General features: G+C 42.5%; 1 protein-coding gene across 7 annotated transcripts in view; it reads left to right on the forward strand.

The window, feature by feature from the left end:
- The first annotated feature begins 1,720 nt into the window (after positions 1-1,720).
- pbx1a (pre-B-cell leukemia homeobox 1a) overlaps positions 1,721-13,194 on the forward strand; it is a 43,405-nt gene continuing 31,931 nt past the window's right edge. For all 7 annotated transcript variants that reach the window (XM_079284910.1, XM_079284912.1, XM_079284914.1 and 4 more), the window contains exons 1-2: positions 1,721-2,383; positions 3,146-3,219. In XM_079284910.1, coding sequence (XP_079141036.1) covers positions 2,196-2,383; positions 3,146-3,219 — 262 coding nt within the window. In that variant the 5' untranslated portion in view covers positions 1,721-2,195. The remainder of the gene's footprint in view (positions 2,384-3,145; positions 3,220-13,194) is intronic.

A 13,194-nucleotide genomic window follows, 5' to 3' on the forward strand; every position in this document is an offset into this window, starting at 1 on the left:
CTTTTTCACATTTCAGAGTATGTCTGTTTTCAACTGAACCATCATCTCCTTTGTAAGGTCTACGACACAAAGATACTCCTCCGTCATTATGACCCCGTTAAATAGGGTATAAAATAAAGCAGAATGGCTGTTGGACTGCAGACTTCCATTTCAGGGCTGTACTGTGCAGTCTTGCAGCTCCTTAGTGTCAGACATAATCACCACCACTACCCTCAACCTCACCCTGCCCCTTGTGACAATTACTGCCCTACCTCCCTATTCAGCATGTAATGAGAAAACTGACTGATCGATTTCTGTCGGGCCAGTAAAAGAAGGGAAGGAAGCATTTGGACGTAGCAGAGACCAGACTGCAGCATGTCCAACTGCAGCATGTCCATCGTATGAGTTATCTATTTATGTTGGTGTTAATGGGAGATCATTTGCATGCAACAACAAATATTGCATGTTTGATGCAAATTGCAATTCAAATGCAGGTCTGGTTTAGGGCTGCATGCACAATTGTTTTCATCTTTGATTCATCTGCCGGCTGTTTTCTTCTGATTATTTGATTAATCTTGTCGTCTATAAAATATGAAAAACAATTCCCAAAGCCCTAGTGGACGTCTTCAAATTGCTTGACCGACCAACAGTAAAAAAAAAAAACAGACAAATTATGACATAGAATACCAAATAATCCTTCAAATATTCACATTTGATCAGCTGGGACTGGTAAATTATTGGTATATTTGCTTGAAAAAAACCCCCTCACAATGGATAGTTTCAATTTAGAATCGTGTCAAAATTGATGCAGGAGAACCAGAGATATAGGCTATTTCATTTATTTATCATTACTGTTTTTATTCTTTTCACATTCTTCTACCTTTTTAAAAACCCGGCACCTTCATAACCCACAATGCAACTCATCCGCTAACAGCTTGGCTGGAGATTCGGGTGTGTCATACTCGCAGTGGGAAGTGTAGCCTTAAGTCTCTACCCTCAAGCAGAGATGAGGAGCGGGCTTACAGAGTCTGAGCTTCAAACTTCGACCCAACCAACGATGACTCAAGTGACATCACTCGAGGCAATTTGTCAGATTTGGCACAGCTCCCTCTGGAGCCCCAAAATACTTTATACAACATTTTATCACATCTGCAGTAGTCCTCCCCCAAGATGTGTAAACAGACTTTGATGAATACAATTTGGCAGAGTTCCACTTTAATCAATTGTAAAAAATAGTTGTGCCAGGATGTTTAAATACAGGTTAGACTTTGGCATCAGTACATTTGCTGTAACAACGGCCGTGGTCCCGTGATACAACAAAAGGCTCGTGAAAGTGCTTCCCACAAACTAATAAATTCATCTTGATTTATTATTCCTTTGACTGATTACAAGGATGTAAATATTCAGCCGGAAAATATATAGGCAGGGTTGACAGAGTGTCTTCCACAAGCACCGCCATGCTGTCCTGTTGGGTCAGAGCTTCACTGCCACTCACAATTATTTATTAGGCTACATATTCACTCTCTATCCATCACCACATAGCCACCCGGTCCGGTCACATCTCTTTATGTTTATTACAGTGTCCCACCTTCCCGAGGAGGATGATTGACGTTTTCGGAGAGGACCGAGGTGGGACTTGCGCGCTCCTTCTTCTCCAATCGTGGCTCGAGGGGCGGCGCTTTCCAGCCATACTCTGATTATGAGTCAGTTACCAGACATAAGCGGAACAATAACAGTTGGTGGTTACTTTGTATCCGAAACCTTCAAAGGCAAGTTGAGTCCTTAGCGCGTCAAGCTCGCGAGGAGGCTACATCGGAGGTTTCACATCAGAGGAGCTCGACGCGCTCCACTTTTAATCAGATTAGGAGCCTTTAATGTTCAATCCTGCTTTTTTTTTTTCCCCTTCCCTACAGTAGCGGTGCAGGAGTGGCTAAAGCAGCGATTCAGATCAGATTTCACATAAACCAGCTGGGAGAGAGAGAGAGAGGGAGGGAGAGAGAGCGAGAGAGAGAGAGCGCGAGAGAGAGAAAGAAAGAGAGAAGGTTTGTCAGTCTCCCTCCTCCCAAATCCAGAAAAGCGTACCAAGGAAAAAGGAGGAGTGTCGGCGCTGACAGAGACGCAGAGGAATTTCCGAGGATATTTTTTCTTCTTTCCCCCCCCAACCTCTTGAAATAAAAATTGAAAAGTTGGAGGCGAGGCAGCAGGAACCGTGGTCAATGATGGACGAGCAGCCTCGGTTGATGCACTCCCACGGGGTAGGCATGGCCGGACACCCCGGCCTGGCGCAGCATATGCAGGATGGCACGGCGGGGACGGACGGAGACGGAAGAAAGCAGGACATCGGAGACATATTACAACAAATAATGACCATCACAGACCAAAGCTTAGACGAAGCACAGGCAAGGTGAGGCTATACCAAAAAAAAAAAACCACAAAAAAAAAACACTTGTAGTATTAATACGAGAGCCAATGTTGTTGGGGATGGAGGGGGAAGATTACATTGTGGTGTGCGCTTCTAAATGAAAGCAATTACGCCCAACGAAGTGCCTGCGAGGAGAGCGAATAAAAAAAGACCATAAAAAAAAACTTGTCAGGATTCGTATTTAATTATTTGAAAGAACTTTTGGGTTAATATTTGTTTTCATCAAAACTATTAATTATCGCGCGGTTATTGTGGATTAGGATGATTTGTTCAGAGATGTTTGAACTGAAGCAGTTTCTCAGACTCTTTCACCTTGTTACAGAGGAGTTCAGCTGGTTAATCCTGTGCTGTGATAACATGTTGCAGATCCTTTCCTGTCGTACTTTTGATCAGTAATTATCACAATTATAATGCAAAATGCATTTGAGGCATGTTACAGGTGCAATGTTACTGAGTGTTGTTGCATTTTGTATTATTATTGTTTTTAAGTCTAATTATGTATTTATGTGACACAAATAATTCAAGTCACAGACTATGGATTCAGTCGAAATAAGATTCATATTTTAATTCACTTTGGTCTTTATAATAAATTAGCCTGCTTGAGAAACAGCAGGAGAATCTGAGAAATCATCTTCACGGTGATATGTTGGTGATTTTAGAATGCCCTGCTCTTTTTGTGGCTTTGTTACTATTTCCACTTGTTTGAATATTGATCTGGAAAGGGATGTCCTGTCCTCTTTTTAGGAAGCATGCACTGAACTGCCACAGAATGAAACCTGCTCTCTTCAACGTCTTGTGTGAAATAAAAGAGAAAACAGGTAAGTCTTTCTGTTCTTTATTGTTTCTTTTGTTTGCTGGATTTGTGCTTGCACTCACAGATGCTATTGACAATATTGTCGGTTTTGTGGACTAGTGTATCCCCCGTATCGTAGCGTCACCTCTTTACTTTATTTAGCAAAAAAAATAAAAAGAGAGATTATGATCATCCTGACATTCCTCGCTCTCTCGCCACTGTAAATGTATTGGGCATAAAAAAAAGAAGATTCTTCTGATTTGTGATACGTTTTCCCTGTCAAACGTCACACGCCGTGCACTGGCCCCAGATGAGGGGCTGTCATTGGACTGGAGTGTTTTCATGCCGACATTTGGTCCTTTCTGGGGCCGGGCTCTCTCACCCCGCCACGTCTGTTTTCCTTGGCCTGAGTCTGATGGTGTTTGCTAAGTGAGCTGTTTTTAAATGCAGAGGCAGGTCAGAGGGATTTTTTTCTGTTGATGTTTGCAACAAGAGTCGAAGTCATGAAAAGGAATGTGTGAATTATGACTCACTTAAGAGCAGATTAAAAGAAGAGCGGCTCACGTGACGAGAGCCTGTGTGGATATTCTCTGAGGGATGTGGGCCGAGCGAGGTTTGAGAGGCGGCTTTTCAAGGGAGGAAATAAAACAAAACATCCAGTTCACCTTATCGGTGAGCACAAGCGTTGAAGCTGTCTCCGAGGTTACTGAGATAGCCTTGTCGCTTCGTCTGGTCGGTTGCACTCAACAGCCATGACAGTTAAAAATAAACACAGGGTCGGTATGGAGGCAGTGCCATTTTCCTTCATTGTACATGAAGTCTTATTGGCAGACATTTCATTCTTGTGAGTCAGAGTTTGGCACAGGTTTTTTCAAAACAACCCCCCCCCCCCCCCAAAAGAAAACTAGAAGGAACCAGCAGACACTTTGGGATTTTCATCAGATTTAAAGGTTAAAGTGCTCTCTGTGAGGAGAAAGCTACAGTAGGTTGGGGCCCTGTTTCTAAATTGCAAGGCTTGGAGAAGGGAGAGAGTAATGCCTGAGCTCTTTGTAAACTGTCTGGCGTCTCCCTGGGTTCAACTAGAGTTCGTTTCCAAAAAGAAGAACAAAGTGACTTGGACCTTTTCCTGGCTTTCCCCCCTGCCTCTCCTCTCTTCCCACCGTTCTTGGCAACCCAGGATTTCACAGAGCCTGTGACGAGAGAGAGAGAGAGAGAGGCTCCCCCTCAGCCTGCAAATTAGGACCAAGTTTGGATGTGAACATATTTCAACATAGTTTATATTCTCTCTCTCTTTTTTCTTTTGAATCAGCTTTTAGTTTGTTTTCTTTCAAAGTCCCAAGTGTATTTGAAAAACATGCTCCGAACCGCAAATCAGCAAGCCCTAAATAACCACGTTGCTTTGATGGAGACAGAAAAGCATTTAAAAGTTAAGAATAACCCAAACAATTGATGAGCGAATCGAGCCTCGATGGCTGCCTTTCGCTGTGTCCTCCCCGTCTGCGTTTGAAGAGCTGAGCCGCGGCTCATCCTCGCCCATAGGAGGTTTGTGCAGACGAAACTGAAAAATCCTTTCACTGCAGTGACAGAGAAAATGACTCAAACCTTCACCATGGCATTTACAGCCAAATGTGCTGAGTGCAGTGTATGCGAGCGGGGTACAGCCTGTAATTTGTCAGGTCTTTTTCATATGCTTTACAAAGAGTCAGCTTCTCCACGCTTTTTTTTCTTTCTTGCTTTTTTACATTGTTGCAAGAGTGTCTTTGAGAACAAGTGCGAGCAGGAGACGAGTGCAGCGCTTTCTGGTTTTTAGAGGCCGGCCCTTCCCCTCGACCTTTTACTGAAGAGTGGAGACATTTCTTTCGGATCATATATCATTTGTCGCATGTAGTTATTCGCGTGCGTTACGTGTACACCTCTTTCGTGGCGCAGCGCTGGCGTGCTAGTGTGTTGACAGCAGCAATATGGGGACATTGCAGCAGTGAGGTGTCCATTGGCGAGCAGCTGACAAACAAGGCAGGGAGTGCATGCCAATAGCAGACAGAGCAGGCCTTAACTGATGACCCCACCCCGCCCCGCTCCCTGTATATTTGTGCCGGGGTCGGGCCCGTGTCACGGCAGGAGAGTATTTAGCAAGCTTAAACAAGCTCAGGTTCGCATGCTGGCTTATGAAAAAAACCAACGCCGGAGGTTTTGTGTTACCACTTACAGACGTTCCTTTTGGCCCGGCAGTGTTGTATTTCATGTTTGTCCTGACTACCGGGGCCCCTCGACACAAAAAAAAAATATTCTCCTTGTTTCTACAGTTCCTGAGAAGCACTTACAATTTGTTTGCTTAGCTTCACATCCTGTGAAGAGAGTTGGAGAGTGTCTTTGTTTGTGTGGAACCATTACGGCGAGGGAAGCTGGCACGTATGGTTGACTAAGTAAAAGAAGCCAGACACCAAGTCAGTGTTTCTGGGTGTCAGGTTTCAGGCCTACTCTCTCCCTCTCTCTCTCTCCCTCTCCCTCCCTCTCTCTCCCTCTCTCTCCCCCTCTCTCTGTCTCTCTATCTGCGGGCCTGGGACTGTTTCGTCAGGCCACTTCGTGTCAGCAGCCTCACAGTACCCCTATGCAGGCCCGGGTCAGATGGTGAGCTCCTGCATGACTAATGTGATCAGACGGATAATGCATTACACCGGTTGAACTTATCGGAGCCGTAGACCTGCTGAATCAGTAGCTCTCGCTAACAGCAGCCCCCCCCCCCCCCCCCCCGCCACCACCAAAGCTCTCCCTGCTAATTAGACATGTACACACATTTTAGTTATTCACAGTATGTGTTGGTCTAGTCACTTTCACGTTTTCATCATCAGCACAAAGCAAAAGTTTTTCTTTTTGACAACTATCCTTAAAGTGCAGTGTTGTTAGATGGGTTTCAACAAACAATTACTTTCATTATTGATGAGTCTGCTGATTACTTTCTTGATTAAAATGAGTAATCTTTTTGTCCATAATCTTGGAGGCTAAAGTGACATCTTCAATTTTCTTGTTTTGTCCGACCGGCATCCCAAAACCAGAAGATATTCAATTTACAATAATACAAAACAGAAAAAATCAACAAATCCTCACATCGGAGTGGCTGGAAACAACAAAAGTTTGGCATTTTGCTTAAAAAAATGGCTAAAATTATTTATCAATTAAGTTGCAGATCAATATTCGTAGGCTTAGGCTTGAAATATCTGAAAAGGTGCGTGGTGGTAAAATGTCAAATGACTATTCATGGTGTTTCCAATAACATTCACATTAAGCGTTGATGGAGGTACGAGTTGAGCTCCCATGAAGCGGTGGATAGACTGGTCACTATGGCTCCCAGTGCTGCTGTTTTTCAGTATTTAATTGACATGGCTGTCCATGATGAGTTCAGGGGTTAGTGTTGCCGCTCTTTGTTACTCTCCTCTCATCTCCAGTGACAGATGGAGGCATTAGTTTCCAATGTGGCGCTGTCCTGAAACTAATAGCTATGTCCTTGGTTTCCCCGCGCTAGCTGGGAGACTGTATATCTGTCCCCGGCTTGGAAGTGCCGAAGCAGCAGTTTATCCCCCCCCCCCCCCCCTGCACCCCCCCCCCCCATGTTTTAGTTTCCACGGAAATAAGGCTGAACAGGACTCTGTCTGTTCTCTCTTAAATGGCTCGAAATAAATAACTTCAAAACGAGTGGCAAAGTTTTCCTGAGAAGATGTTGCCGGGCTTTGATTTGCGAGTTTATAGGAAACTATTCATCCACTTACCAGAGACGTTCCTCTCAGTGAATAATAATAAACACGATATATATTTCTGTAAGTAGTCTGAGCCGGGATGTGCTGATTGTGTTTTTAAAGTGAGTTATGTCAAACAAAAATAGACTGAATTGCATTTTACCGACTGCCATTTCCTCTATATTTATATTTATATCCACTGACTACATTATCAGTGCACTTCACGAGCTACAGCGTGTATTTTCTTTTCTTTTTTGCTGTTTCTTGTCCTCTGATATAAACTCACTCGCAATTAGGACAGCTAATATATTATGCAAATGTTGACTGGCTTAATTGAGACATGTTAATCATGTTTTAAGAGGCTAATTACAGCCCTGTATATCTGAGGTGGGAGTTGTAATTAGCCATGATAACAGATCTGGCTGTAGAATGGTCATATTCTGCATGTCAACGTATGGCAAAGGAGCGTGTGTGTGCGTAGGTGTGTGTGTGTGTGTGTGTGTGTGTGAGAGCATAGCTAGACCGCCAGGTGTGTTTGTTGTTGCCATTTTTCTTTTTTAAGTTGAAGCAGCTCTTTTCTGCCTCTCTCAGCCTTTAAAACAAATTCAAAATCAAAGTTTGAATTCCCGTGTGGTGTCTGTCTACACGCATGCACGTTAGTGTGTGTCCATGTCCTTTTTAAATGTATCACATAACAATTCTTCCCTCCATGTACATTTTTTCACATTCATTGAAACAGCATTAATGACAGGGAAACAGGTTTATCAGTTCACCTATTCAGCAGAATATGAATGCATTGCATCTCTATCTATAGTTTGTTTCCTGCATTTCTCAATCTGGTTATCAGATGCAGCAGTATACCGGCCATTCGACAAACAGAGCTTTCATACAAGGCTGTGTTCTTAGTTTTCTGACAGAGATCATATTCAGCTCCATTACACTAAGAATGCCTTCCCACTTATCGAATATAAAATTGCTTTAGAGAGGAAATCTGCTCTATGGCGGGGTGGAGTTTCTTTTTTATCAGATGTTTGTCTCTGGAGCAGCTTTTAGTGTCTACAAAACAGCTCTGGTGACATTATTGCAGTTGCAATTGCCTCATCCATTGTTTTTCTTATTGGTGCTGTTTGGATATGATTGGATTTTCCAGAGTCTGGTGGAATTGCCTCACGCAGTAGGACCGGTGGACGCGTATATCCTCATATTGTTGGCGTTCAAACACCTGCAGATCTTATGACTGATATGTTCATGGAGCTCCAACTGTGTACCGGTACTTCAAAACCTCTGAATTACACTGTTTAGTTTTTCATATTTCATAGTATTAAAAGTCTTTGGTTACATGCACAACATGTCACATCCCCCCCCCCCCCCCCCCCTTCTGTTTGACTGAAGAGTCATTATCGTTTCTTAAATATAAAAATGTAACCCATACGTTCAGATTTTCTTGGATGCTTTGATCGTGGCGGTTGCCCTGTCAGTTGATAACCTTTAATTTGAGGTGTGGGGATCTCATTTCTCTGGCACTACGGTGTAAGTGGCGTGTTGGCAGCATGCTGGGTTGTATAAAAGCCCCCCCCCCCCCTTCCTTCCCTGACTTCGATGAACAGTCAGAATGTGAAATAGCAAGCGCTCTTCCCTGGCTGACTTAGTAAAAATGACATAAATTAATACATGCTGCTTAAACAGGACCAAGATTAATGGTTGCCTTTCGAAGCGGCTTAGATCCACTGTCAGTCGCTGCTCGCTGCCCAGATGGAATCAACACCAATCAATGAGGCTACCCGACTCTACCCGACGACCCGACTATCTTAGGATATCTGCTAAGGATGTTGAGTGGGGCGCACGCACACACACACACACACACACTAACACACTAACACGCATGCACATTTCTATACATCCCGTACACTACGCATTCCCACCCAGACACATACTATATATCATGCAAAAACAAACATACGCTTGAATTGCACCCCCGTTGACGCAGTGCTTCTGCTCCCCTCTTCGGCATTTCTTCATACCAACTCGTCGGCATATCCCGTAATACTTCCCATACAGTGGGGTGTTCAATCAGGTGCCACAAAGTCAGATGGGGAAGAGCAGTGAGGCTGATGGCTCAGTAGTGATTGGATGTTTCAATTACTGATAGTAATGCCATGGTGTAGTGAGTCATGCAGTGCAGATAGCACCATTTATTTTAATCAGGACAGGGGAGAGATGGGTGTGGATGTGTCTCCCTCGTTTCAGAGTAGTTTCACATTTAGATGCAGGGGAGTGCTCTCTCTCTCTCTCTCTCTTTCTCTCTTTCTTTATTTCACACACAAACACACGCGCGCACACACACACACACTCAGGTGGATTGAGAGTGGAGGAGAGGTTGCCGTGGGTAACGCATAGCGACAAGGTACTCTCTCGGTGAGCTATTCTAATTTATGTTAATAAACCTTGCTGTTGCCGTGAGAGACAAAGGGGCCACAGATGAGCCTTGGTAACCTCGGCACCTTGAGTGGAAGGAAAGGCGCAGACAAAGAACAATGCAGACACACACACACACACACACACACACACACACACTCGAAGAGAAAAAGAGAGAAGAGATATTGAAACTGTAGAGAAAGACAGAAATACTGTGGTGGAGGGCGATGATAAATTTAGCCACATAAAGAGTTGTTTTTGTGGCTGCAAAATCAAACAGCCTCCTGCTGGCAATCTTCAGTGTGGCGTGTGCTACCTACTATTTCTGTGCGTGTGTCAGAATGTGTGTGTCGGAGGGGCAGAAATAGGCGGGTGGGCGGGCGGTCTCCTGGGATTGTTGCTGATAATTCCGTGGGGGCCCATAGAGACACGGGGTGCTGCAGTTTTGGATCACTTCCCTGGGCAGATGGGAGACCACAGGTAGCATTTAGCACAGTGAGAGCCAGAGCACGAGTGTTAGCAGAGGTCAGCACTCGGCCTAGCTGCCCGGCACCGGAAAGACCGTTTTCAGAGACGCAGACACGAGGGCCCTTAAATCTGACGTAGTGTCGGCTCTTTCAGGCAAGAAAGGGAACCCTCAGCGTTCACGAAAAACAAAGAAAAGAAGCACAAAACTCACCATGTGGATCAAAACACTTCTTGTTTGCTTTGTTAAAAAAAATCAATTAGTGAGTCAAAACTGCCATTAGGGTGAGAAATCATTTTGCTTGTTTTCCTTGAATCAGTTCACGTCATTACAACTTGCATCATGAAAACTCTCATTAAACTGAAATTGCTTCAGAAACGGTGCTGATTTTGTCAACCAGCAGCTGCTTTGACTTGTTATTGTGGAGAATCTACTTCATGTATATATAGTAAAGGCCTCATTACTAGACTGTAATATTTATCAGTGTGGTAACAAACCAAACCTTGACGTTTATGGTCTTAATTCAGATGTCGAACAAGGTGAAATATGTTTTCTGTTTTTCCCAGTTGCAGCGATCAGGATTGATAACACAGTGACGCCTCCTGGTTCCCTGTACTGTAGATATCCGTATCTCAACGCAAAGACCGAAAGCTGTGGGTTTCCTTTGTGCCTTCTGTCTGCCAGCTTGCCTTTGGCGGTGTTAGTTCTGGACAGTTAACTCCAACTGAAATTATGTTAATGGCTGTCATTTTCTTTTTTCTACTTGAGCATAATCAGCAAATTATATACTTCTGTTCATTTATTACCAAGCCACTTTTAACAGAGTTTTTACCCTTCAAAGATCAAAAGTCAGGAGGTAGTTTGCTCTCATGATGTGTGTGTGTGTGTGTGTGTACATGTAGGTTTATGTGTGCCGATGTGTGTTATAAACTATTCGTCATTTTTTGTAATAGTGTCATTTCACCAGCAACATTGTATCATAAAAGGTCTGGCTGCGCATTTAGTGTCAGTTACAACAAAAATGTGAAATGAGAAAGTACGACCATTGTAATCTGCGTATTAATATCACGAGTATTCATTTCTAATTGCTGACACTGCACTTAGCTTGAATGCTGAATGTTAACACCTGAAACACATTCATGCTAAAGCCTTGCAGACGAAGTGTATAATATGAGGCTTTCGCTGCCGTTGTGTCAGAGAGGTGTCCGCTTCAGCTCTCTTACTTTCAAGGCCATGTTTTGGTGTTTGGTGTCATCCAGAATGGGATCATGCTGTTGGAGTGTTAGATGTTTTAGGTATTTACAAAATAAATTGAAACATCTTAGAGAATATGCAGGAATCCTCCCCAAAGCATGGTCCGATTTTTCACATTGTTTATTTCTTTCCTTTTTGTCTCTGATTTTACACTGTTTTGGTGAATCCAGTGTTTGTGTAAATCAGCCACTTTATAGCTGTCTTTGTGTGTGTGTGTGTGTGTGTGTGTGTGTGTGTGTTAATAGACAGTAGCTCGCAGAGTAAAAAAGCAAGTGAGAGGTGTGACATGGAAATATCACACACACACAAACATAAGCATACATTGTGTGGTTGCCACACCCTGAAGTCTGTTGAAGCACAATTTATCAATATTGTTTTTGCACAGGACTCACCATGGGAAGGCAATTGTTTTAGGATAACAAGACAAGAACTCTCATTTTACATGACAATGAATTTAAAACATGCCATTTCTCCTCAGAAAAATAGGAGAAATTAAAATATTAAATACATATGTTTAAAAAAATATTATATAGATGTATTTAAATATTAGTATTATTATTACAATAATAATAGTGATAACTTTGTTTATATATATTTCGTTTTTGTACACATCGGGGGCTATCCTGTTACAGTTTTTCTTTGGACTCCATTCATTAAGACACCCTGCTTTAGGTATTTGTAGTACAAAGGGGAGATGAGTTTTGAGCTTTTACATAAAAGGCAGCTTTCACTGGAGCAGTGTCTGTGTCAGTACCTCGTTCAAGTTCACGTTGAGCCAGTTGACGGAGGCTTTTAGTGCATCTTATCCATGCTTTTCACCATTTGTTCACAAGATCTGAACCGACGACCCCGTGACTCCACACATGCCTCTCACGCCTCCGGGCGCGAGCAGCTCTTCCTTCTTCTTCTGTTATATTTTATTTGGCTTGCTGGCACCACCTTGTATCCTGTTTTTTATTGGACATGTCCTTCAGCACCGTGTTTAGCTCTCTCCTCCCCTAAACACATAAAATTCCTTTATGTTCCTATTACTTGAGTTTATGAAGAGCGTCTTAAGCCCCCTCCCTGCCGATAAGATCATATTGATAGATTGATATTGGGAGAGCTGTAGTGTGATAGAGGCGAGGGGGTTAAGAGCTTCTTGGATAGTTTAACCTTGATAAAACAGTTGTTTCAGTGAGGCTGATTTTGCCCCATCCGTCTTCATCCGTCAGGGCCCTGCTGAAGTATGCAAATGAAGGCAGCAGAGGGAAGCGCCGTGTGCGGTTAAATGGGGCGTTGCGAATGTGCGGTGTACCGCGCCAACGGGGTGATACTACTTACTGTCCAAATTTAGTGTGTCTCTTCTGAAACATCCTCCCCCACTTTCTTCCTTTTTGTCTGCATTTCAAGAATATATATATATATATATATATATATATATACATATATATATATATACATATATATATATATATATATACATATATATATATACATATATATATATACATATATATACGTATATATATATATATATATATATACATATATATATATACATATACATATATGTATATATATATATATACATATATATATATATATATATATATGTATATATATATATATACATATATATATATACATATATATATATGTATATATATATATATACATATATATATATATATATATGTATATATATATATGTGCGTGCAGCATCGATATATATACAGCCCTGAGAGGAACTGTGGCCCCTCGTAAAATGATTACAGCTGTGGCAGCAGCAAAGCAGTGTATGCCCGTACATGTGTTGCATTATTATAGATTTTAAATCTTTTTTTGAGCTGGAGTGTGTTATCCCTTTATCTGTGTCCTTGTGCGTGCAGCATCTGTATTTACATGTTGCGGCGGGTTTTTATTGCGGCCATATATTTCAGAATTTAGGCTGTTTATTGCGCTAATTAGCGAGTCTTGAGGTGTAAGGGTAATAATCTTTATGATAATAACTGTTTATGCCTTAACACTGCTCTCCAGTCACAGTTTACGTTGCTCGGGCAGCTTCATTTGCCTGATTAGTTTTGTACCTACTCAGCAGCATTAAGGGGTGTGTTTTTTTTGGCGCGCGCTTGATTCTCCCATTTATCTCATG

Source organism: Melanostigma gelatinosum, assembly GCF_949748355.1.
Source record: "Melanostigma gelatinosum genome assembly, chromosome: 15".
NCBI lineage: Eukaryota > Metazoa > Chordata > Actinopteri > Perciformes > Zoarcidae > Melanostigma > Melanostigma gelatinosum.